The sequence below is a fragment of the Diceros bicornis genome, chromosome X, assembly GCF_020826845.1.
Source record: "Diceros bicornis minor isolate mBicDic1 chromosome X, mDicBic1.mat.cur, whole genome shotgun sequence".
NCBI classification, from domain to species: Eukaryota; Metazoa; Chordata; class Mammalia; order Perissodactyla; family Rhinocerotidae; genus Diceros; species Diceros bicornis.
Window position 1 is genome coordinate 13,283,901 of NC_080781.1, and position 25,917 is coordinate 13,309,817.

The 25,917-nt window shown below is 40.9% G+C and overlaps 1 protein-coding gene across 1 annotated transcript in view; it reads left to right on the forward strand.

Annotated features, from left to right (window-relative positions):
* The window catches only part of GRPR (gastrin releasing peptide receptor), a 38,615-nt gene extending 22,939 nt beyond the window's left edge, over window positions 1-15,676 (forward strand). Inside the window, exons 2-3 of the mRNA XM_058535496.1 lie at window positions 12,142-12,493; window positions 14,047-15,676. Of these exons, the coding sequence (XP_058391479.1) occupies window positions 12,142-12,493; window positions 14,047-14,436 (742 nt within the window). The 3' untranslated portion in view covers window positions 14,437-15,676. The remainder of the gene's footprint in view (window positions 1-12,141; window positions 12,494-14,046) is intronic.
* The last annotated feature ends 10,241 nt before the right edge of the window (window positions 15,677-25,917 follow it).

Genomic DNA, 25,917 nt, shown 5'->3' on the forward strand with positions numbered 1-25,917 from the left:
TCTTTCTCTTTTTTTTCTCTTTCTTTCTTTCTTAATTTTATTGTGGTAAAATATACATAACATAAAATTTACCATTTTAATCATTTTTAAGTGTACAGTTCAGTAACATTAAGTACATTCACACTGTTATGCAACCATCACCACCATCCATCTCCAGAATTTTTCTCATCTTCCCAAACTGAAACTCCATACCCATTAAACAATAACTCTCCTTTTTTTCTTTCATTTTACTTTTTCTCTTTTTTTTTTTTATTTATTAATTTTTGGAGGTCGCATTTAGTGGAGGCTTATTCATCCCCTATTAATAATGGGGATAAAGTCAAAGGCATTGAATGTGAAGAGATGTCTGAGTTTGAGCCCTCGTTCTTCTAATTGTCAACTGTGACTTTGGGCAAATCACTTTGCAGGCCTCAGTTTTCTGATCTGTAAAAAGGGAATAAGGGTATTTACTTGTAATATATCATAGAACTGTTGTAATTTTTGTAAGGATGAAATGAAATAGTGTGTTGACTTCTTTATGAAATGGTAGAATTTCTAGTCAAAAGAATGAGTGTACCATTAGCATCATTGTTATTTATGTTCATAAAAGAGCAGGGAGGGTGTTGTCAAAGTCTCAACCAGTTGATGTCCTAGTGGACAGTCATTCTTTTTCAGGAAATGCAAGAGTACCTTTTATTTAAATAATGCTTCCTGGTTTCGAAAGTGTTTTTAAAACACCTCATTTAGCTCCTCCTCATAGCAAGTAAGGTTGATATCATTAGTTCCATTTCACAAATGAAGAAAATGTAGGCTTTAAAGTCTCGTGGTTTAAGGTCTGGACTCAGGAGCCAGAAGGCCTCTGTTCAAACCTTAGCTCTGCCACTTGCTAGCTGTGTGACCTTGGGCAAGTTATTTAACTTCTCTGTGCCTCAGTTTCTTCATCTGTAAGAAGACGATGACAACAGTAGTACCTACTTCCTAGTATTGTTATAAGGGATTCAAAAAGTTAATTCTTGAAAAGTGTTGAGAGCTATATCAGGCACATAAGATGTGCTATATAAGTTTTTGTTAAATAAAAAGAAACTGACAGGGTGCTTATGCAAAAATAGCTAATTAGGGAAGTGGGAGTAGAATGCAGGACTCCCAGTCTCCATCCAGTCCCTCTTTCGCTCTGTCTTGGTCTCCTTCCCCACACAGCAGTACCTCCCTGACACTGCCAGGCTCAACCTCCTGGGCCAGGGGACCCAATAAGCTACAAAGTTGGGTCACCATTTCACCATGTATAAAGCCTCTCACAAAAGGTTAATTTAAATAGAGTGCTGTTAAATTTTTATATTAGACACAATGACTCATAGGCCATGATGGTATTTTTGAGCTTTAATGATTCTTATTTTGAAAGAAAATAATGTGTTTTATTGAGATAATTTGGAAATTCTATTTTTATCCCAATATTTGAAATATATTTAAAAACTGAAATTGTCTCTGATATTTCATTTTCTACATATATGTTTGATAAACTGACGGGAGAAGAATTTACATAGTGAGTGCTGTCAGTGGCCTGCCCATATCCCTTGCACACCCTGGAGGTCACTTACAGACCTGGGCTTCCTGTGTTTCTCTGACGGAGGGCGATGTCTGACAATGGAAGGTTTGGGGCAAGCCAGAGTGCCCCAGAATTAACACCTTAGGACAATTCTCAACCAAAGGAGGATGGGTGTTGGTGGGAAACATCTCAGCCTCCTCACCCCTTGGTGGCACAGTTCTGGAATGTACTCACCACAGTCTCTCAGGGGTTCCCCAGCAGGCCTGTGCTTCGTCTGCCTTTATTGGCTTCCATCCCCCCGTGTCCCACCTCCCCACTCCCTCCCTGTGCTGCCTAGGATCCCCTCCCAAATAAACTACTTGCACCTAAATCCTTGTCTCAGGGTCTGTTTGGGAGTGAATGACTATTTATGAAGACAATTTATGATCCAGAGTCTATTATACCTTTCACCCTAGAGCATGGGTGATTTTTCTCTGTCTTTGTGATTTTTTTCCCCATTCTCTGTGTATCTTCCATGCCACACAGTAGAGTAAATGCAGCCTGTGTCTAACTACAATTTGCAAATGGGATTTATAAACGTTCTTCAAACTTTTTGGCTCATAAATTGCTGAAAAAGTCTAACAAGTTATAAATATATGTTCTTCCCACCATAACATTTTTGAGAAACGGCCTACGAAAAACTTGTGCCAGGATGTTTGCACACCTACTGAAATGTAACTGGGTTACTGCTTTCCTTTGTCATTTTAAACACATCCACTGGCAACTGTAATATTTCATCCTGCTTATACCTCTCCTGCCAGGCTCCCATACAGGATTAGCACTGAGTTTTGGAATTAGATCATCCTGCTGAAACCCATTTTGGGCCCAAGGGTCAAGAGTTGCCTAACTCCTTCTGCCAAAGCACCATAAGATGCCCAACAATTGCTTGCATCTCTCTTCTCCGCTTCTACATCCCTCCTACCCCAGAACCAGTACCTGCACTTCTGAAACCTTCCCCATGTCAGCGGCTCTTTCTCTAGCCTTGTTCCAGCCTCTGGTTTTTAGTACTACCACGATACCATTTTGTCACCTTGGCTCCAATGTCTCATTCAGATGGCCTCTTCAGGCCCCACGGCCTCTGAATATATGAAAGAGCCCAGACCTCATTCTAGGCCTCAAGCCACAGGGAACTTGAGGGTGTGTATATGGGGGTGAAAGAGGCAAGAGATTTGGTATAAAAGACTCAAAGGTGAACAGGAATTTTGCATCTGCCTAGAAACACACTGCTTTCACCATGGCTGGAGCAGGTGGGGAACAGACATTCTGATCATTTCTTTGGTTTTCTTCTTTAATTCCAATACCAGTGAAGGGGAGCAGAATTTGCCACCCTAAAATGTTTCCCTTTGACATAAGGATTATTTTAGGCTAATTCTTTTTAAGAAACAGTAGACACAAGAGCAGCTCTGAAAACTGAGTAGAAGTTGTCCTTTTGTAAGAGACATTTACATTTATGAGGGAAATCTCCATTTGTAAGGGGGTCTCCCTCTCTGTACCAGGAAGAGGAGGATGACCAAATCTCTAGAAACTCTCATCAATGGAGAAGGCAGGACTTAAATCTGCATAACAAACTTACCCTTGTTTACTGAGTTTTCCTGGTCACCTCCCATAACTGCCCCCCCAAACCCCCAACATCTTTTATCTTTAGCTGGGGATGGTGTAACAAGGGGCCCTCTAGGACCAGTTCAACTGACCCCATCTTATCAACAGATTAATTAAGACTGGTTTTTCAGGAACTGAGACCCCTTGTCTAGTTTAGGCTGGTTGAAACAAACAACCCTTCAACTGGGCCTGCGCAAATGCCCAATAAGTGACCTTTTTGACATCAAAGGGCTGAAAACTCCACTGTCAGATCATACTAACACCACCGTTTTGTGAACATGTGTCCTATGAAGAGCCATGAGGCTTGACTACACTTGCGCAGACCATCAATTACCTCACTTCTTACCTCCAATCATCAATCTCCGCACTTCAGACCACACTGCCCTTCATCCCATAAATTTTGCCCCAAGCCCTGGGTCAGGGAGACAGATCTGAAAGCTGATGCCTCCTGTTTCCTTGCAGATAGATCTAGCAAGAAAGCTGATTTCTTTTCCCAAAAGCTGATGCTGTAATAATTGGCTTTTTTATGCGCATTGAGTAGCAGAACCCCATTTGTGTGGTAACAATGTTATTTAAGGTTAACAGGCTTGGGCCATTTCGGGGAGTTACTCAGTTTTCTTGGGTCTCTTCCATGTATACAAGAGGTATATATGTTAGTAAACTTTTGCTTTTCTTCTGTTAATCTGTCTTATTACAGGGAGATCTCAGCCAAGAACCTAGAAGGGTAGAAGGGAAATGGTTTTTCCTTCCCTACACCAGAAAGCCCAGGTTGCCTGGTCAACCATAAGACCATCATGATAGGAAGCAGTAGGACCTGGTGGTAGGCTTCAGGGACAGACTGCATGAGCTCAAATCCTGTCTCCCATGCTTAGGACTGATGGCCTTGGAAATGTTACTTCGCCTCAGTTTCCTCATCTGTAAAAGAGCAATAATAGTAGTACCTGCCACATAGAATTGATATGTGGATAAAAAGTGATAATTTAAACAAAGCTCATAGCATAGTTACATCATCCGTGGTAAGTTTCCAGTAAATTTTAACTATTATTATTGTGGTGGTGGTGGTGGTGAACAGAATCCATCTAATTGAAACCCAGGTACAGAATGGTCTTATTCCTCTGCAATCTGTTACAAGAAAGAAATTCCCACAGGGTAGTTGCAAAGTAAGCCTTTGAAGAAAGTAAATGCGTAGAAATCTGGCTGCCTGCAGCCTTTGCCCCCAAATGTTTCCTCCATCTGCTGGAGGAATAAACAAAAATTCCTTTATTGGGAAAGAGAGCCTTCGTTCCGTAATCAGAGGTAGGACTTTACATTCAGGAAGGTGATCGCATTGACTTCAATCCATACTAAGGAGCAAATGACTGATATGCACTCCCCTCCCCAAAGCAGAGTTTGCTCTCAGGGAGACGGTGGGTGCCTACAGGGAGAGAACGCGATGGAGGGGAAATTGCGATTCACAAAGAGGTGACATCAGGATTTTACTCAGGGGTGGCCCTGCATGAATCCATGATCTCTACCTTGATCTCTCTGAAGAAAATAAGAAAAAAAATGTATAATTATACTTCATAACGTGGGTCATGATCTTCTACCTTGGCCTGAGTTTAAAGCTCACTTCCTCTCCAAGGCAGGAAGGTCTCTGCTGTGGACCCTTAGAAAGCCCGCTGAAACCTTAGCTAAGTTTTCTGGAAAATGTCTTCTGGGACAATGGACTCCAAAGTGGGGGTTCACACTCTGCAGGAGAGGTGCAACCTGATCAAACAGGTAAGGGAGGAAAGTATCAAAACTTCTATTTAATAATTGATTTTGATTTAAAAATCAAGATGAATTAAACATTAGTAATATGTAATATCCAAATTGAGGCTCACCCTCTCACTGAGTCCATGTCAGAGGACCCCTTGTCATGTGTAGCTCAGGCAGCAGGTGTGGGGGTCTCACCACGTAGAAGGCTGGATGATGGCACCTTACTCTTCCCTGCACTTTCAGTTTATGGCGAGGCATTGCAGGCTGACGTGTGTTTGTGCCTGATCTCATTTTAATTAAACTAACCTCCCCAAATGGACAAGTGGCTTAAAAATGTTCCTGCCAAAGCAAAACCCTACAGGATGGAGATAATACTAAAATTGCAAGTGCAAGAGAACAATATGAGTATAACAAAGAAGACATTCCCTTGTTCCTGGTGTAGGCACTAATCAGATACAACACATTCAATCACATTATAATTATAATAAAGTTTTTTATAATAAAGTTTTTCTAATGACAAAAGGGTTTAATGTTAATAAAATGTATAACACATTGTTTAAAAATTATTTTACTGTTATTTATCTTTTTAAAATTCTATATTTTAGTGTATGTTTTCTCCCCAACCTGTTTATGAACTTCTGTGTAATACTCACCCACATTCAACAATTAACATTTCCTAGATTTTGTTCTTGCTCTCTTTTTAGTATATTCGTATAAATATTTGTATATATGCTTATTTGCTTGTTTTTTTTTATTTTGCTGAACTTTGAAAAGTAAGGTGCAAATATCCTGACCTTTCACTCCTAAGTATTTCACTGTGTATTTCCTAAGAAAAAGAACACTTTTCTATGTAACCCCAATACTATTATCACACCTAATGAAATTAACAATAATTCCTTAATACCATCTAGTATGTAATCCATAATCAAATTTCCCCCATTGTCCCCAAAATGTCTTTTGTAGTTTTTTTTTTAAAATCCAGGATCAAATCAAGGTGTGTGCATTGCATTTGGTTGTTAGATCTCTTTTTTTCTAGTTTTATTGAGACGTAATTGCAATATAACATTGTATAAGTTTAAGGTATATAATGTAATAATTCGCTATATGTATTTATTGCAAAAAAGATGACTTGTTACATCTCTTTAACCTCCTTTAAGGTAGAACAGTAGCTCCCCTACATTCTTCTAAAAAAATGAGGTTGATTCTTTCAATGAGTCCAAGCCAGTTATCTTATAGAATGTGTCAGAATTGGATTTATCTGATTGTTTCCTCATAGTGAGATTCAGGTTAAAAGTTTTTGGCAAGAATACTGCATAGGCAATGTTGTGTTCTTCCCATTGCATTGTACCAGGAGGCACGTGATCTCAGATTGTCCCACTGTTGGTGATGCTAAGTTTGATCAGGGCCACATTATGAATTTCATGGGCCCTTGGTTCTTTTACCCTCAGGAGACCCTTTCTCCATAAAAGATATTAAGAATTATAGTTTATAATTGTATTGGTATAAAGACAAATATAATCCGAGATGGATTATATTCATTTTTTAGTTCTGATTTTAAAAGAAATTAAAACATTTTCCTGAGCTCCTAAAGGTATCATGGGCCCCAGACCTTGTGCCTACTCTGTCTATTGGAGAAGTTGGCCCTGGGTTTGACCACTTGATAAAAGATGTGACTCTGGATCTCTCCATCATAAAGGTACATTTTCCCCTTTGCAGTTAGACAGTAATCTGTGGGGAGACTCTTTGAGACTATGTGAATATCCTGCTTCTCTAAAACCTCTCCCTCAATGCTTTTATCATTTTTGCCTGAATCAGTTATTAGATTAAAGGTTGCAGAATTATCTCCTGTGCAGGGATGAGAATGCTGAGGGGCAAAGACTTCATGATTTGTCCAAGATCATAAAGCTAGTTGGTAGAATTACCATTAGGAACCGGATGTCTCTGCTCCCAAGTTCACATTAGAGCCCAGAGGAAACTGGGTTATATTAAGAAGGAATGAAAAAGAGCATTGAAGCTCTTTGGCCTGGAGAGAAGAACAGAAAAGAATGACTGTCATCTGTTACACACTTAAAGATAATGGTTGAACGGGCACCAAGGACCAGGAAGTTCTCCATTCGCAGAGTAATGGCTCAAAGGGAGATAAGATTCCATTGCTCTGGATTATAGTCATTTTATAAGCCAGCTAATAATTGTCTCACATTTCTTCAGAAAAATTCTTGGTGGTAGTCTCAGGAGAAAATAAAGCCAATGTTTAACAGTCTTGTCAAATCTTATTAGGTATTAGGATTCTAATTTAAATGCTGACAACGTGTCAATTACCCTAGAGACCATTTAGTTTATTGCGTTTTCCCTTCACCTCAATCCTCTCCAGGTAGTGTGCATTAGGATTGTGATGGAGGTTTACAAATATTGTTGTTCAGCAATTCCTACAGACTTCAGTAGGCAATTATGGACAAATAAGGGCCTAAACTCTGGATCCTTAAAAATAAACAAACTGCCCATATTTGAATAAAAGACATAACATTCTGTGGGCAAAGGTTTCCAGCCCTGGGTGTGAAAGCCAGCTACTTCTACTTGCCAAGAATCTATTTGACACATTAATCTTTTTGCAGAGAACGTTTTTGACCTTTCCAATGTTTGCATAAGAAAAATGAAGCACAGATGTTTTCAGAAAAGGGAACCAATTGTCTTCAGCCCCACATTATCAGAGGAGTGAATTTGTCAGTCTATGAAAAAGTGATTCTTAGTGATTAAGAATGTAGAAGTGAATCTGTTTTTTCTCATTTATAAGAAGTTGAAACTAAGAGACACATCTGCAAGTCAAATATTAATCAATTAATTAGCAAGTATTTGCTGAGTCTGTACTTTGAAATAAGTGGTATGCAGAACAGGGACCTGGAGCATTTTTAGTGATACAGAAAGAAGAGAAGAGGAGAAGATGTAATCTTCTGACCTAAGGAAACTTATGAGAAAGTCAGGCAAAAAAGACACACCCATGGAAAGGTAGCAAACAATTCAAGCATAAAATGGGAAGAGTTGATAATCCTGTTATAAAATTAGACAGCTAAGGGGAAAGAATGGGAATTATGAAGGCCTAGATTGGTCAGCAAAAGCTTCAGGAAGATGATTCTTAAAAGCTGGAATTTGGAAGGATAGGATTCAGAAGAATGGGGACTCTGGGATTGAGCATGAAGAAAGGAGGGAGGCAGGAAAGTGATGGAGAATTTAGGAACAGCACATAGACTACTGTATTTTTTTAGTACAATTGAAAGTTGACAGCTCATTCTTTCAGAGGGCAGCAAATGGGGAATGATCTATGCAAAATGATCCTGGAAATAAATGTGATGATAACTTTAAATGACCATCATGTATAATTGTTCTAGATAAGACTCTTTTGTTGACAAAGAACAGAAGCCACTCACACTAACTCAAGGGAAAGGGGAATGGAAGAACTATAAGATTGTAACAGGAGATCTCTTGTACATTCAAAAGTAGTTCATGAGCCGGGAACCAAGGACCCTCTGTATGATGTGGGGCCACATCATCCTAGCTTCTTGTTTTATGTCTGCCCCATTCTTTCTCTTTCTCTCAACCTACCTACTCTGTTTATTTATCTTGCACATGGTTAAAATATGGTTGCCCTAATCTCTTCCTCGACATCAAAGTCTTTTATTTCCAGCATCTATCACTGACTGACTATATCCTCTCTATTTTTTAATTTAAATGCTTAAGAGAAAGAAAGACTTTTTAGTAGCTGGCCAGAAAGTTCATTGGCTGGTTTAGATTGAGTATCTATTCCAGCCTAACCAACCATCACTCCTAAACAAGAACCACCCAGTGGTGTCTCTCTGCATTGGGAGCTCTGGGCAGAGCAGTCTAAACCAGAAGAAGAAATGACTGATATGTTCCATGCTCTATAGAACCATTGGACTTCCAGAGAACATTTGGTACGTTCCATACACATTTGGGAAACATCTGGTCTGTTTCTTTGCCTCTAGGAAGGACTTACCCAAAGCTTTCTTCTGAAAGAGCTGTGGTATCCTTAAAAGAGTTGGTCCTAAAGTGAATACTGACTTTACCACCTCTGAAACTATCTGAGCTTCAATTTGTCACCTGTAGAATGGAGATAATAGCACCTACCAGTTGGAGTTGTCTAGAACACAAATGAGATAATATAGACACTCTTCTCTGCTTGGCACACGGCAAGAGCTTGGTAAATGGGATTTCTTAAATTTCTCTGATATTTTATGAATATTCCATAACAGAAAATTATTTACAATGTACTTTTACTTATTTTTTAATTGCACAATTGATATATGAATATATTTGAATATTTTAAAGCAAATCCTAGACATTATATTATTTCACCAGTAAATATTTAAGGGTGTGTTTTTAATAAAAAAGTCTTTTTAAAAACACAGAACCACGATACCATTATCACACCCAATACATTAAAAATAATTCGTTGGTATCACCAGTACTAAATCTATGTTTGATTTTTCTCAATAGTCTCAAAAATATCTTTTTATGGTTGTTTGGTTTGAATTAAAATTCAAAAGGAGTCTATATGTTGCACTTGATTGATATGTCTTGCACATCTCAGTCAGTCTATAACCATTCTCTCTGCTTTTTTATGCCATATACTTGTTGGGAAAAAATCAGGTCATTATTCTTGTAGAATTTTCCAATTCAGGATTTGTATCTTCATGGCATCCTTTAGGAGGTTCTTCTATCCCCACATTTCCTGAAAACTGGTACATAGATCTAGAGGCTTAATTAGATTTAGATTCAAATTATTTTTCTGGAAAAACTATAAAAGAAATGTTTTTGTACTATCTTTTATGTTTTAAAAGTTGTGAATTTGAAATAGCAGCTCAATAATTCCCACGGCATTTTGCATTTAGGAATACAAGGTTCCCGAGAGAAGGAGGTAAATCATTCACTCTGGTTTCTGACTTATGCGTGAGTGAATCACTTTCACTTGGAGAGTTAATGGTACTTATGACTGCTATCTGCTAGAAAATGCAGATGAAAGTTATAATTACCACTTTACCTCTAATCAATTTATTAGGGATGTCTTTAGTCATATACATCTTTGCCTGAAGATGTTCACATACCTTTAATTAAAGATATCAATTCCTTGCCTACATTCTAAACTAGGAATAAAAATTTTTGAAATGACTAGTGCCTAGAGAAAGTGCCAGAAGAAAATAGAACTTCCTTTGAAATTTTTATCTTTTTAATAATTGTTTAAAATGAACTAATACAAATTATCGATGGAAAAGAAAACTACAGGTACACTGAAGCAGGACTATAGTGTTGTTCTGGAGTGCTGGGGATGTCTGATAAGTAATCGTCCTCTCTTCCCTACTTGAGCTGGGAACAGAGAGCTAGATAAAGAAATCAGACAGACGATGATAAAAATAATTGCTTCTATGTCTGATAAAGCTGTTTGGAGAATGTGACTTAGGTCCATAGCAATAATGAACTTGCAGACACTCTGGTCTTCTGTATTAGATGTGCCATTCCCCTAGTCAGGGACAGTAAGACAACCAGAGGCCTCTCTGAGTTCAGTGCACATGCCAGGTTCTCTTTCCCAAACTCACCACTTCGTAATTCACTCCCCCTTCCCTGGCAGGAGGAGGCAAGTGAGTGAGGAGTCAGGGTGCAGCCAAGAGTGGTAACTCAATGGAGGTTTAGTCAACAGGGAAACAAGTGGAAATAGGTGTTTCTCCTTCACTGAGGTCCATGATATAAAAGAATATCATAGGTAGAACCCAGTTTCAACACAGCATTTTCAGCAATGAGCACCCTCAGATTTAGTTGGTCCCAAATCATATCAACTTCCACACTATAGCAGCTCATGTTCAACTGAACAAACATTTGTGGAGTGTGTGCAAATCACAGTGCTGGCAGATGTCAAGATGGAAAAAGACACACTTTTTGCCCACCAGAGGCTCACATTCTAGTGGGTTCTCAGACAAGTGCACACAAAATAGGTGTGCAGCCCACTGTACTAGGCATTGTGGCAGACATGGAGATGCTCTGCTCAGACCTCCCTTAAGAAAAGAGTCACTGTCCAGCTGTAGGGACTGTTGTTAGCTGACAGCCTCCCGCTGTCAGCTCCTTCAGGGTCCACTTCAGCTTTCAAGCTATGGTCATGCTCTTCTTGGGCAGTTCCTGCCCAGTGACTGAACCAGGTAGTGACTGGGGTGACACTCTTTGTGGTTGGCCCCAGCCAATGACTAAGCAAGGTAGTGATACAAGAGCCTGGCCATTTCCACCCAAGACAGGACTCCGCTGGGCAATGTTTGCTCCCGAGCTCCCCATCGGGCTGGTGTAGGGTGACTAGCTGTCCAGGTTTGCTGGGACTGAGACACTTCTCAGAATGTAGGACTTCCACTGCTAAAACTGAGAAATTTCCAGGCAAACTAGGATGGTTGGTCACCGTTGCTGGTGTAGACCTTGTTAGGTCTGCATCAAGGTCTGACAGCTCCCTCTGCCCAATCCTGCTTCCTCTCCTTTTTCCTTTCACAGGTATTACTCTCCACGAAACTTTTTGTCCTGCTGACTTCACCTCAGTGTCTGCTTCCCAGAGCACTCGACCTAAGACAGGGGCACGTATAGCACAGAAACCAGGAAGGACCTAAATAGCGCAAGATGAGGCTGAAAGAGGGTAGGAGGGCAGGGGAAAGATTAATTTGACAATTACAGGGATGCTTCTGTGGATAACTTTTTCAGTGGACTATTTGTTCTGCATCCTTTGAAAAAGAGAAGAGGCATATGTAAATACTCAAGGACTTAAGATTCCTTAGACTGCATTTGAACACTCAAAATGAAGACTTTGCCAAAAAAAGCCAACCTTCTTGTCTCTGTGCCTTGTTTAAACATGCTTTGTTATTAATTTCCATGATTTAAGAAGAAAAATGAAGGAAACTTTTCTGAGAAGATTTTTAAAATCAAGAGAGAATGTGGGCAGAATGTTACTGCTGGAGAAAGGCAAAGGCATCCTTCAGGGCCGGGACTAGGATAAGGTGAGCAAGGTGCTTAGAATGCAACATTTAAGGAAGCACTCACTGTCAGGGTTGTGTGAGTTCAGAGTCAGCACTTGCATGAACCTGAGAATGAGCATCTCCTTAAATACTGCACCCCAGCTGCCTCGCTTGCCTCACCCTAGTCCCGGCCCTGGCATCCGTAGTAATATTAGGCAACTTACATAGAAAGTTCTCTCTTTCCTGCCCCAGGTACAAAGCCATTGTCCGGCCAATGGATATCCAGGCCTCTCATGCCCTGATGAAGATCTGCCTCAAAGCAGCATTGATCTGGGTCATCTCCATGCTTCTGGCCATCCCAGAGGCTGTGTTTTCTGATCTACATCCCTTCCACGAGGAAAGCACCAACCAGACCTTCATTAGCTGTGCCCCGTACCCACACTCTAATGAGCTGCATCCCAAAATCCACTCCATGGCTTCCTTCCTGGTCTTCTACATCATCCCACTGTCCATCATCTCTGTCTACTACTACTTCATTGCCAAAAATCTGATCCAGAGTGCTTACAATCTACCTGTGGAAGGGAATATACACATCAAGAAGCAGGTGGGTGCTTAGGATTAACTCATTTTCTCCCTGGGGATTTGATCCCTTGCATTTCTTTGACTTCACTGACAAGTACAGTATTTAGGTGGTCACTTGATTCTGCAATTAGAGGAGGTGGGTGATCTGCGGCCAGATGGTAAATGGAAAGTCCCAGTCACAGAAGCCCGGGAATTCAGGTGTTCTTTATAATGTTGTTCTCTTATTAAAGACCTAAGCTATCGAGGTGTTGAGAACCTGAAAGATTTGAGTATGGGTTTCTTTTTGAGACATGTCTGAAAAAGTGTTTTTGTTTAAACAATAAACTGTTGAGGCTCATAGAGATGTGACTTTTTTAAACTCTGATCATGTTGTTTGGATAGGAAGAGGGTCACCACATGGGGACAAAGCAGAGGGGGCAGGAAAATGAGGCTGGTTGAAGAAAAAGAAGTAGTTTGATTAAGATAGGTTCACATCCATTTGAGTTCAAATCCAGGCTTCATGACTGACTTACCCTCTCCGAGCCTCAATTCTCTTATCCATGATATAGGATAATAACCTCTATATGGTAAGGCTGTTGGAGGATTACAGGAGAGACCATATGTACCTGTAGAGTGTCCAGAAAGCAGGATGCCTCCATATGTGTTAGACTCCCTTCCCCATCCCCCAGAACCCCCATAATTTCATCCTTGAGGTATGAATAGTAGAAACCAGGGGCTCTGCCTTTCTCCTCAGTTCTTGCCTTCCAGTCCAAATGTAGATTGTGTGGTATTTATGATGAAAAAGCAGAAAGACTTCCCATCCATTTAAAGGTATAGCTGACTCAGTTGGAGGCTTCACCTTTCAAAGTTCTTTTTTGTTTCCGTCAATTGTGGGAGGAGAAGTGGCAGTTCTCAGTGAAACTGTCTCCCTACTTAAAGACCTCTCGACAGTGAACACCCATTGTACCCCAAATTCTTTAATGAGAAGATGTTTCCCCTTGCAGTAACAGAGGGAGTTGGGAGCAAAGGGAGATGCTCAGCCTGCTTTGTCTAAGAACTTCCTGTATAGTCGAGAAATAACTTGAGATTAAAAAAATAATAATAGGGAGGTATCTTGGTTTGGCCAGTGAGGAAGAACAAAGCTGGCTGCTTTTTTGAGCATCAGAGGGAAAAAGAAATTATTAACTGTGGAGCCAAACAAGACAAGTCGTATGGCTGATAGACTGCACCAATACCCTCCTGAGGAAAAAGAGAGCACTTACTAGAATTTCATCGTGCAATCCATTCAAGCATGTAATCAACTTTGTTTAAAGATCTGTTCTCAGTGGCATGTTCTAACTGTACTCTACCTCATGGATTTCTGCTTCTTGGCTTTTTCATTTCTGTGTTTCTGGCTTTTTTCCCCCTTTTTTTTTCCTGGCTTTTCTGTATCTGCTTCTCTCTTGTCCTCTTTCTCCTATTGAACTCTTTTTCTGTGGCTGTGTGAGCTCATCTTTTTCACTAATTCTTTTTCCCTGTCTGAATCTTTGTCTCTCTGCAATCCTCCCACACTGTCCCTCCGTTCCTCTGTCTCTCTGTGTGTGACTCTCTCCTTAGATCGAATCTCGGAAGCGCCTTGCCAAGACAGTGCTGGTGTTCGTGGGCCTCTTTGCCTTCTGCTGGCTCCCCAACCATGTCATCTACCTGTACCGCTCCTACCACTACTCCGAGGTGGACACCTCCCTACTCCACTTCGTCACCAGCATCTGTGCCCGCCTCTTGGCCTTCACCAACTCCTGTGTGAACCCTTTTGCCCTCTACCTGCTGAGCAAGAGTTTCAGGAAACAGTTTAACACCCAGCTCCTCTGTTGCCGGCCTGGCCTGATGAGCCGGTCTCATAGCACTGGCAGAAGTACCACCTGCATGACTTCTTTCAAGAGTACCAACCCCTCTGTGGCCACCTTCAGCCTCATCAACGGAAACATCTGTCACGAGGGGTATGTCTAGACTGACCCTTGGCCCTGTCCCCCTAGGGACCCCTGGTTTTGCTTTATGGCTGGTAAGGAACCCTCACATGTGTTGTCTCTGTACCCTCCACAGACCCTTTGGAAGGCTCGTGAGTGGTGTAGGTGGGTTGGGGAGAGGCCCAAATGGATCACTGTTATGTTTGAAAGGCCCATGAAGGCTTATGTTTTCCATTTCAACTCATGAATTTTTCTTCTGATGTAGAGCAAACTTTCCCTTTTTTAGAAAAGGAAACAAATAGGAAATTATTATTTTAAGCATCAAGCTCTGATATACAGGTGTGGTCAATTAAGTCCTAGAAACTACAGTCTTGTATCATTTAACGATGGGGATACATTCTGAGAAATGTGTCATTAGGTGATCTCATCATGTGAACATCATAGTGTACTTACACAAGCCTAGATGGTATAGCCTGCTACATACCTAGGCTATATGATACTAACCTTATGGGACCACCCTCGTTGATGCAGTCTATCGTTGACCAAAACATCATTATGTGGCACATGGCTGCATACGAACAACCAGATTTACATAGCAGAAAAATTATATATAGAATGTCCAGTTTGTGAAAGACTTCACCTTGTCATTTCTTTAAGGAGAAGCTAGCGCTTTAAAAATATTATTTGAGTCATCTTTCAGGAATATTTATAATCACAAACGAAGGAACTTTTTTTTACACTTGTAACATGAAAAGTCAACCCTACGAAAGAATCTCATGTATAAGGGACAGTCACCAAATTCATAACACTGGAAGCCAGTTTAAAACAAATCCCTGAGGGTTGATTATTTTTAAAAGACATTGCTGAGGATATAGAAGAAACACTCGACACATCATTTTAAGGCAAAAACACAACCAGACACACTGACACGTATAAAGATCCATGTGTGGCTATGGAGTGCTATCTCCCGCTCTGAATTCTAACTCAATGGAGGTCCTTTTGGCTGTTATCCAATTTTAATCATCCATGGTGCAGTTCCACCATAAAAGAGAAATCCTTTGGGGGGAAAACTGATCATGCTATCAATTCATCAAACATTTATAAGTGCATAAAGTATAGTATTTATTTTTGGTATACAGGTATTCAGCCAAATATATTTCCTTATATTTGGCTGTCCTTGTCTGCTACATTGAAGCAGTAGTTTCATACAAGAAAAAAGGCATCATATCTGAGTGGAAATAGAAACATGTTTACATTTAACATGCTTCACCTAAAGTTTGTGGGAGGAAATGAATAAAATTTCAGTAATATGTATTTCTTTCTGAATATGTATAAGAAAGTTGATTGAAAAACAGCTACAGATGCATTGTTTCTACTTAAGAATTTATGAAACAGCTCATGTGCAGAAAAATACTGGACTTCAATCTTTTTCTTTTTCTAAGTGAGTAAAAGGATTTGACAATCTTACTTTAGAACCCTGAATCAAGTTTTTCTTGACTCAAGGATGGGCCAATTCTGACAGATTGCAAACATGCTAACCCACTTTCAGATAAATCCAAATTCTGCAAATATGCCCTAATGTGTATCTCTTACATCTTAAGACAATTTTAGTTCTGGTTTTCTCTATCCAGGTGAGATAGAACAGTCAGCTCTCTTTTCCACATGGCACATACTAAAAGGTTTTTGTCTCGGGATACGAGGAAGTACTCACTGTCTGCAGAGCATCAGAAGTTAGGACCAAGACAGTTGTAAAGATCTGTGTTTACGGTTTTGTCAGCTGGTTTCACTGCTCTTTGCTATGTGCATGTATATACTGTGCACATTTTCCTGGCAGTCCATAATTACACTGGACAATTTGAAAAGCAAGACAGGTAGTGTAGCTGAAAGAACCAAGATTTTTAGCTTGACATCCCACCTCTGTCTCTAGCTATAGGAACTTGGCTATCAAATTCCCATCTCTAGACCCATTTTTTCATCTCTAGAATGAGAGGATGGTGCTAAGGTTCCTTCTTTGGCTAAAATCCTCTGAGTCTCATCATTGTTTCTAGTTCTGTCTCTAAAGCATTTACGTAGCCCACCTGCTACTGTTGCCCCACTTCTGCTACCTTTGGGACAACTCATTTTGGGAAATCCTTCAACCTCCTGTTCACATTAGTGGAATGGAAGGAGACAGACCATTCTATTGCTTCCGGGGGCTCCTTGGAATAATTTATAGGAATATGTCCCATTAGTTTGTTATGTTTTGGAATTACAGAGACATAAGAAAACATATTGCTCAATCTCCTCATTACACAAAGGGTTATTTTCCTATTCACTCTTCTTCAACCTCTATGTGCCTATTATCTTGCACTTCTGCTCCACAATTTTACCCTTGGCTTTCTTCAAAACTCCTGAGTATAAATGACTCCATACCTAGTTAGTTGCTAAGGTGTATAGCTTTCTGGGTACCTAGCATGACTTGTTCAAGCATCTCTGATCTACCTGCTTCCAAAGACATTCTGGGAGTAGGACTCATCTTAATGTCTCCTTCAGTTACCATCATGGCATAGATTGTGTCTGGTCTCCTCCCTAGCTTCTGGACAAACAATGAGGAGATTGAAATCTAGGTCTAGCTGTGTGTCTTTAGGCAAATATTATCACCTCTTTGAGACTCTTAAATGAAAGAGTTAGAGGAGGCCTTTGCCAGTCTGTGACCTAGGACTGGTAAAACTATTTTGGGAATCAACTGATGGATTGACTCAAACCTTCTTATTGGAATGGACTTAACCGGGCTCTTCTCTAGGGAAGTCAAATTTTTATTCCACCGCAAGAACCTAAAATCACGGTGATAGAGACCCAAGCCCCCACGTAGTATCACCTCTCTGCTAGGGCAGAGTGTGGCAGGGGCTGGAGCTAAGACATTTCACGCCTGGCTTCCAAAGATAATCACGTTTAGCGCTTATGTCTTTGGCGAGGAAAAAAAAATCAATTTTTGCTATGGAAAACCATCTGTGTTTATTCAATTGACAGACAGTACCTTTCGATCTATCTTAAATTGAGCCTCCCTGAGGCAGGCAGCTCAACAGTGATAGATTAAGCAATAAACAAAGCAGTCTTCCCACCAACAGCTGCTGCAGGCAAGGAAGGTGCAGCTGCTGTTAGGAGCGATATTCCACAGCAGGATGATCTCCCTGCTTGGCGCAGACAAGGCCCCTCCCTGCTGTTGATCTGATGATTCCCCATAAATATGGATAGCTAAACCCTGTTCTTCTGGTTGTCTTCACTCCCCCATTGAACCTGGCCTTCCACCTCATTAACAACCCCTGGATTTTCCGCTTTGCTCCACAAACAATTTGGTTTCATTTTGAAGGATGGAGAACCCTTAGGTAAATAAACAGTTTAGAGGCTGCTTCACATGAACCAAGCTCTGCTTGTTATGAAAATGCACATTGAACAGAAATAAATGAACCTGTCCGTAGGACATGGGCACACTTAAGTTATAAAGTCTTCGTTTATGCCAAAAGTAGCAGTTGGTTATTGGTTTCAGAGTCTATTCATGCACAAAACAGCTTCTAGTAATAGAGATTAGCTTTGTTTGGGGACTACAAGTAGAATGACATTCTCAACCTGTGGACTAAAAGTGGCTAAGTCACTTTTCCCGATGCCAGATAGAAACGATTGCCCTGGAAACCTGACTATATGAGAGTTGAATGAATAGTACCCACTTGTGTCATGGTGAGATGGGAGGGATGCAAACTTTCTTGCCATTTGTGCCCTTCACATCCACACAAGGAAGGAGCCATTGTTAGAGAGTAGCTTAGAATTAGCCCTGGGTTGCTGGGAGGAATGGAGCACATTTTGTACATTTACCTAATTTTTGGCTGAATTTTCATAAAATGGATTAAAAGCGGAAAACAAAGGAATTATTCACTCTGCTGGGACCAAGCTTTGTGTAAGCTATTCAATGAAATCAAGCCCTAACAACTTCTACTTTATTCTGTATCTGGATGGTTATTCCTCTCAGCACTCACTGCAACACCCCTTCCACCCTGCACCCAACACAAACACAACAAATTTAATATCAATCAATCTCTTACCATAACTTTGGCCTTCAAAGACACCCTTTTTTAGGTGGGGGTAAGCATTAACTCCAGCTGAGTATATCCAGAGCAATCAACAAATAGCACACTGAGAACAGACTTTTTTCTTGTGAAACTTTGTGTTAGAAATATGTTCAGTGGAATTTATCTAATTTGTTTTAAAGTTTAAGAGTCCTTGGGTTAAAATATTACATGTCTATGATTAATTCAAAAAATACTTTATATTTACCTAGTGTTCATGGTCTATAAAGCAGTTTTATACTCATCACCTCATTGCCAAGCCTTTCCTACTGGCCAAAGAGCTGCTTTACATCCCTTACTATGGAAATTTGTAAATGACATTTACTAGTGGCCATCTACTATTAGATTAAAAGGCCCATGGAACTATGAGGCTGAAACATATGAAACTGCCCATATAGGACCATATTTGACCTACAAAAAGGTGATTTAATTTGGGTCAACTTAATGTGATTTCATTCATTCTCACGGCCTGTTCTGTGATATTGGAGAACAGTGCTGAACATTGCTTCCCCAGCTTACAGGATAGTCTGTCGTCCCCAAAGTGAGTCTGTTTAACTTGGCATAAGGGAGTGAACGGTGTTATTGTTGGTTGCCCCAGGAGAGGCATAGTAGCAGGAACAGCACTCCACATCACAATAAAGTGGAAGGCTAAGGTAAGAAATGTGGGATCCTTGGGAGCAACAACACAAACCACAAAACAACCTGAATGGAGGTATTTGTCTCCTCTTGGAGGTATTCAAGGTATTTGTCTGAAACCTGAATGGAGTTCTGAGGCTCTAGATGTGCTGGAAGGAATGGGCTCAACTTCACCAAGCACCAATGATGTGCCAAATGCGGTGCTAAGCACGTTGCTCTTCATCTTCACGAGCACTTTGAAGAGTATTCAGATGATGAAGCTGAGGCTCAGGGAGATTACTGCATGATCTCAAGGTCACATGGCACAGTTGAATGGCAGAGTATTAACGTGGACCTGGATCTCTCGTAAGTCCAGGTCCATTCCACTGTTCAGCGTTGCTTCCCAAATCCAGCCCATGTAAGAAATTAAGTTCACAGTACATAATAGGCAGACTTTTCCCTGCTCTAGATTTTTTCCAAAGGCCTGAACTAGTGATAGAGTCAAAGAATATACACAAAGAGCATCGAAGATGTTTCTAAGCACATAAGTTAAGGACTCCCTGCAGGCAGAGGTCGAAATGCACCACAGAGTGGGTGGGCAGGAAGTCCTTTACTTAGTTCCATTGCCCCCAGAGACACAATTCCCAGGAAGCCTTGGGAAGAATGTCCCACCTGGTTCTGTGACTAATTGAGGAGAAAAAACCTTGTTAAAGGGCCATGTGCAGAGAGAGGACCCAAGTGAGAACAGTCAAGCTAGGCATCCTTCTTTTAAAGATTTTATTTATTTATTTATTTTTCCCCCAAAGCCCCAGTAGACTGTTGTATGTCATAGCTGCACATCCTTCTAGTCACTGTACGTGGGACGCGGCCCCGGCATGGCCAGGGAAGCGGTGCGTCGGTGCGCGCCTGGACCCGAACCCGGGCCGCCAGCAGTGGAGCGCGCGCACTCAACCGCTAAGCCACAGGGCCGGCCCAGGCATCCTTCTTTGAATCAGGATTAGTTGGAGAAAAGGTGTCAGGGAGAGGTAGAACCACCCAGTCCTCTACATCCCCCTGATAAGAGTAAGAAATGACAGTGGATGGTTTCCTGGAGCCTGGAAACCCAGGCTATGTGAATAGCCTCTAACAGAAAAATATCCCCTGGACTAAGAGGCCAAGTCATGAGCTCAGGTACGGACTTAGGTATCTGAGTGCCTACCCCTAAGTGCCCTGTCATAAACCCAAGACACCACCATCTCTCTGCCCTCTCTGAGCTCACATTCTAGAAGATAAGATTATTTTCCTTTTTTTCCCAAATTTAAAATTCATTCCCAGAGCCACATAATCACATGGAAGGGCTCACATAATTTTAGGGTCTTTTAAAAGGATTATTTTAATGGACAGTAAAACCTCACCCATTCAACATCTCATTAATTCTCAGACAAGCTTGAAAATTTTGGTATAACGCAAGATTTCAGTGTCAAGTTACATTATATAATTTTGGCCTGTTGTGAATCCAAATATTTTCATCACTTTGCTTCAGTTTCAGCTATTGATATTGGTATATAGATGTGGATAATATACTACATTAAGAAAGTAAAACTGATTTTCTTTAAAAAATTTACTTTCTGTAATCTGAGCTTAACTGATTCAAACAGGACCTTTCTTGCCTCCAAGTCAGCAGGGTTTTGGGTAGTAAAATTTGTTGAAATGGTCAATTCATTGAGTTGTAAAAATACATGGCACAAACTTCTTTGATGTCATTTTCTGTTTTGTTTTAAATATTAGACCCATATTTTGTAAATTATAATTGTACTCGTTACTATTAACTGTAAATATTTATTGCATTAAAAATGTGCTCTGTGTTAAATAACTCAGAACAAGTTCCAGGTGTGGTACTTCGTATAAATAATGTCATAGCTTGGCTTTGCCTAGACTCCTTAGACTAATGAATTATTTATAAGAAATTCACAATATTAATATGAATGGTTCAGATCCTTTTACATGTGCAAACTTAACTGTGTGACCATGTAGAATTCTATCTAAGAAGTGTGTTCAGTGATTGTATTCTTATTTTTCAAGAAACATGTCTAATGATTCTATCACATTGTACATGGTCTGTATGACATTAAGTCAAATCCCATGTAGTAAGCTGAATATTCAAATTGTAGAAGATAAGAAATGTGTTTTATTTCTTAATATAATAAAGCATAATTATGAAATGGACAGATGCATGTATTCAATGTTCAATAAAAATAGAGCTGTTGCATAAATGTGCCTTGGTTCTTTGGACCATCTACATCAGAATCACCCAGGCTGCTTGTTGCAAAATGCAGATTCCCCAATTCCCTATTGACTTGGAACATCTGGGGGTGTGGCCTAAAAATCTACACTTTAAAAGAAGCACCCCAGGTGATTCTTCAGAACACTAGAGTTTTGTTTTATTAAACTTTTAAAATATGTATTTAAGGGGGGCCAGCCCTGTGGCCTAGTGGTTAAGTTTACCATGCTCCACTTTAGCAGCCCAGGTTTGGTTCCTGGGCGCAGACCTACAGCACTCATCAGCAGCCATGCTGTGGCAGTGACCCTCATACAAAAGAGAGGAAAACTGGCACAGACATTAGCTCAGAGTGACTCTTCCTCAAGCGAAAAGAGGAAGATTGGCGACAGACGTTAGCTCAGGGCAAATATTCCTCAGCAAAATAATAAATAAATAAATAAAATATGTATTTCAGTTTTGAATAAGTAAGCCATTCTTATGGTTCAAAATCGAAAGCATAGAAAGTTATTCAGTGAAAAGTCACTAGGCTACCGCTATTCCCTGTCCTCACAGTTCTCAGCGTCTATCACCACCCCCTCCAGTGAGTGACGATTGTTATTAGTTTCTTATATGTGTATACTACTGGACATTTTTTATGCCTATGCAAATGAATAAAAATATGTGTTTTCCTGCATCCCACCACCATTTTACAAAAATGGTAGCATACTATATACATTGTTTTGCCCCTTGCTTGCCTCACTACACACCATATCTTGGGGATCTTTCCATATCATCATACAAAGTTCTTCCTCATTCTTTCTTACACCTGTGTGTTACCTCCTAATTTATTTATCCAGTCCCCAAGTGATGAACATTTAGTTTGTTTCCAGTATTTTGCTATTATGAACCATGTTGCAATGAGGGTAACATATGTAATTTCATGCATGAGCAAGTGTTGCTGTAGGAAAAAATCCTAAATGTGGAATTGCAGAAACAAAGAGCATATACCTTTATAACTTTGAGTTATTCCAAATTTCTCTCTATAGGGCTTGAATACCAAAGTTTGAGAGCCTCTGCTTTCTGGGATAATCCTAATCATCAGAAAGCAGGAAAGAGGCAAAGAAATGACACAACCATTGGTTGCAAATGGGGGCTATGGAAGCTCCCTGCATCCTAGGTGAGAAGTAACCAGACATGCCTATCAGATACAGTCAACAAATTCCTTGAGGGACATGCTGACAGCCATGCCAGGGGGCCCCAGGGTGTGGGGGTGTGTATAACCACCACCAGGGGGTCATCTTTGGAGAAGGCTTTCTGCTCCCCAGATATCTCAGCACCTTCCCTGCCATGCACCCCATCCCCTTGATGTATGGCGTGTATAGCCCAATTTAAACTGTAAATGCTCTCTGAAAGTGTCAAGGCCTTAAATAGCAAAAAGTGATGCTTCATAATTGTGCCTAAAGTAGACCTGTATCTCTAGTTTTCCTGAATTAGGTGGGAAGATGAGCAGACTAAAATCTTTGAGACACCCAGGGCGTAAAAATCCAGATTAACATTTAAGGTTGGTCCGTGTTAATTGCCCAGAGCTCCACCCAAAAGCCAGGTGATTTTTCCTCTTAGAAACTCTGAACTCTCTCTTTGTAAGTGTGCTGCCTACCATGTCAGAAAAGAAAGCTTTATTAATTGTAATATTGAGAATTTAATATTCTCTTAGAGTTGTGGATTATTGGAGTTGGAAGACATCCTAGAGAATGCCCAGACACAACCCCACATCTCACAAATGAGGACGTTAAAGGAAAGTGTCATGATTTGGGTTTCCACACGGTCATCAAAATTGGGGAAAATGAAAATTAACTGGCTTGGAGATAAGGTGGATGAGGAGAGGTTCATCAGGCCCTTCTGCTAGAGGGAAGACGAATCTACGCAGGACTATCCTGTAACACACCAGGCAGAGAACCTTCCTGTTCACTGGGTTCAACATTGATAAACAATGGCTTCTAATACAAAAAGAGATGGGATAACATCTTGTCAAGAAAATGAAATGAGAGCAGGAGTCCTGTCCCTTGAACATGGACTGAACTGTGCTCACTATTATAAAAAGGAATCTCTAAAAGCACATCCTCCTTCCCAGAGCTGAGATCAGGGAAGTCAAGCATTTTGCTCCAGATCACTTGTCAACTTTGACACCTAACCAGTGTTTCCCAGTGTCCCTTCCCACTGTCCATGACAGCCCAGTGCTCCTTAATGCCTCTCAGAGGGACTGGACTAGGTCTGACTCACTGTTTGCTAGGATAGTCTATGTTGGTGTATCCACTCTTGAGGAGTCTTCCAGGATACTGCTACTTAGAGTATAGCCTGTGGACCAGCAGTGTTGCCATCACCTGGTAGCTGGTTAAAAATGTAGACTCTTGTGCCCCACCTCAGACCTACTGCATCAGAATTTTAACAGATCCTATGCATATTAAATTTGTGACCACTGATGGAGGACATCATTTACTGTGAAGAAATCCATATTGGGCTTGATACTTTCTTTATGCCATCTGGTGGTGTCTACACATTTCCCCAAACCTTCTGGGTGGAGAGCCTTGGAATCCCTTTACTGATGTGGCCTGTGTTCACCACCTTAGTCATTTGGACATAAACTCTGTCCATACAGAGTGGCAAGATCCCCCAGTGCCCCATTCCTGCTCTCCAAGGACTGGGAGTACATGAATGCAGAACTTCAACCTTGTAGGACTGCTCACTCCTATCGGCCTAGAGCCATCTTGGAACTCACCACACAATTGATCATTTTTCCTTTCTTGTGGTACACAAATGAGGTCAACCAACAGCGGCCATTGTCTGTTGTACTCAAGTCATGCCTTGCCCAGAAAGACTAATTTTACCTGATAGCAACTAATGGGACATGTCATGCTTCCTAAGTTCCCATGAGAAACCTTTGTCCAAAAAAAAATTGTATCTGCTTGTTGGTCACTGTTTTTTTCAAAGAACTGAGATTTATCTGCTCATTAAACTCACCTCAAAGACAGTATTGGGCTTCTGATTAGATGTTGTTGTTCCAATTTTATCTAAGTCAGAAGAGGTTGTTAAAAGGTCCAGCGTACCTGCCCTCACAGAAGCAGAATCCTGACTGCGAGAAAAACCTTCTTTGCTGTTCCTTTAAAGCAGGAGGGTGCAGTTTTGCTTGCACAAATGAAAAAGGAAAACATCTCACAAGCCAAGGGCTAAAACCAGTTGGGTCCTATCTGAATGTTGTGAAGGAGGGCAGCAACCTCCTTACTGGTCTCTTGGTCTCATGGTGTCTTGAAATTTCTGTCCTGTTGCACATTTTAAGAGAACATAGAAAAAGAGTCACTCCAAATTGTGCAGGTGCCTAATAATAAAGGCCAGTCCCACTTTGATGCCAACTGGTTATTTATATTCAAAACCAAAATTATTCTCTCTCAAGATCTCACCTCTTTTTCGGTCCCCTTTGCCTTCTAATGGCTGTCAAAAATCCCCCAAATTGTCGAAACTCAAAACCTTACCATCATCTCTGCCTCCATCCATTCAGTATCATCCACATCCAACTAGCCCCCAGGGTCTGCAAATGTCCCTCCAAAATGTCTCAGGTATAAGAATCCATCTCCTAAAGGCTATATTCATCCAGTTGAAAGATACTTCCTCACTCATGGGTAAACAGCTGCTGGTCTGAGTACCCAGGTGCCTCCCTGCAGCCTTAACTTCTCCTCCAGGACCCCATACTTCTCCATGATCCAGAAGGGTTAAGCCCCCAGAGCTGGGGCCTCCTGGACTGGATAGTGGATGCCTTTCTGATGGGTTGGTACTCATGTCATGCTCAAGTTGTTATAATTTGACCCTCCCCCCTGAATCCACTTAGCCACGTCACTGCCCTAGATAAGATATGCTCCTTGTTTTGCTTACACTCTTTCAAATAGTCCCTAATGGGCTCTTATTTTTATTTATTCTTCACATTTCTTTTAGATTATGCTTCCTATGCACACCTCTGATCATGTTGCTCTCATGCCCACATTCTGTTATTGGCCCCTTTTCCTAGGACAAAATCCAACTTCTCTGATGTGGATGTCAACTCCCTACTTCCCAGGCTTATCTCCCACTGCACTACCCCTTCCCCCAGCACCTAGAGAGCGCTTCCATTCACACTTTGCTCCTAATCATTCCCTGACATTTCTTTGGCCCAGTGCTTCTCCACCTGGGCTGCCCTTAGAATCACCTGGGGAGCTTTAAAAAATCCTGATGCCCAGGCCCTGACTTAGAACAACTGAGTTCTCTGGGAGGGGAGAACCAGGCATCCCTATTTCAAAGCTCCCCAAGTAATAGCAATGAGAAGACAAGGTTGAGGAGCACCTCAACTGAAATGTCCTCTTGTACCTCAGCTGGCCTGAATCCAACCCATTCCTCAAAGCACAGCAACAATGTTCTCTCTCCGTGAAGCTTTCCTGCTCTCCTGTGCTAACACAGCACTTTCTACACGGGGCCCAGCTTTTATCATGTCCTGCTTTGAATTATATTTACTTGTGTGAATGCTGGTCTCTCCCACTAGATCAGG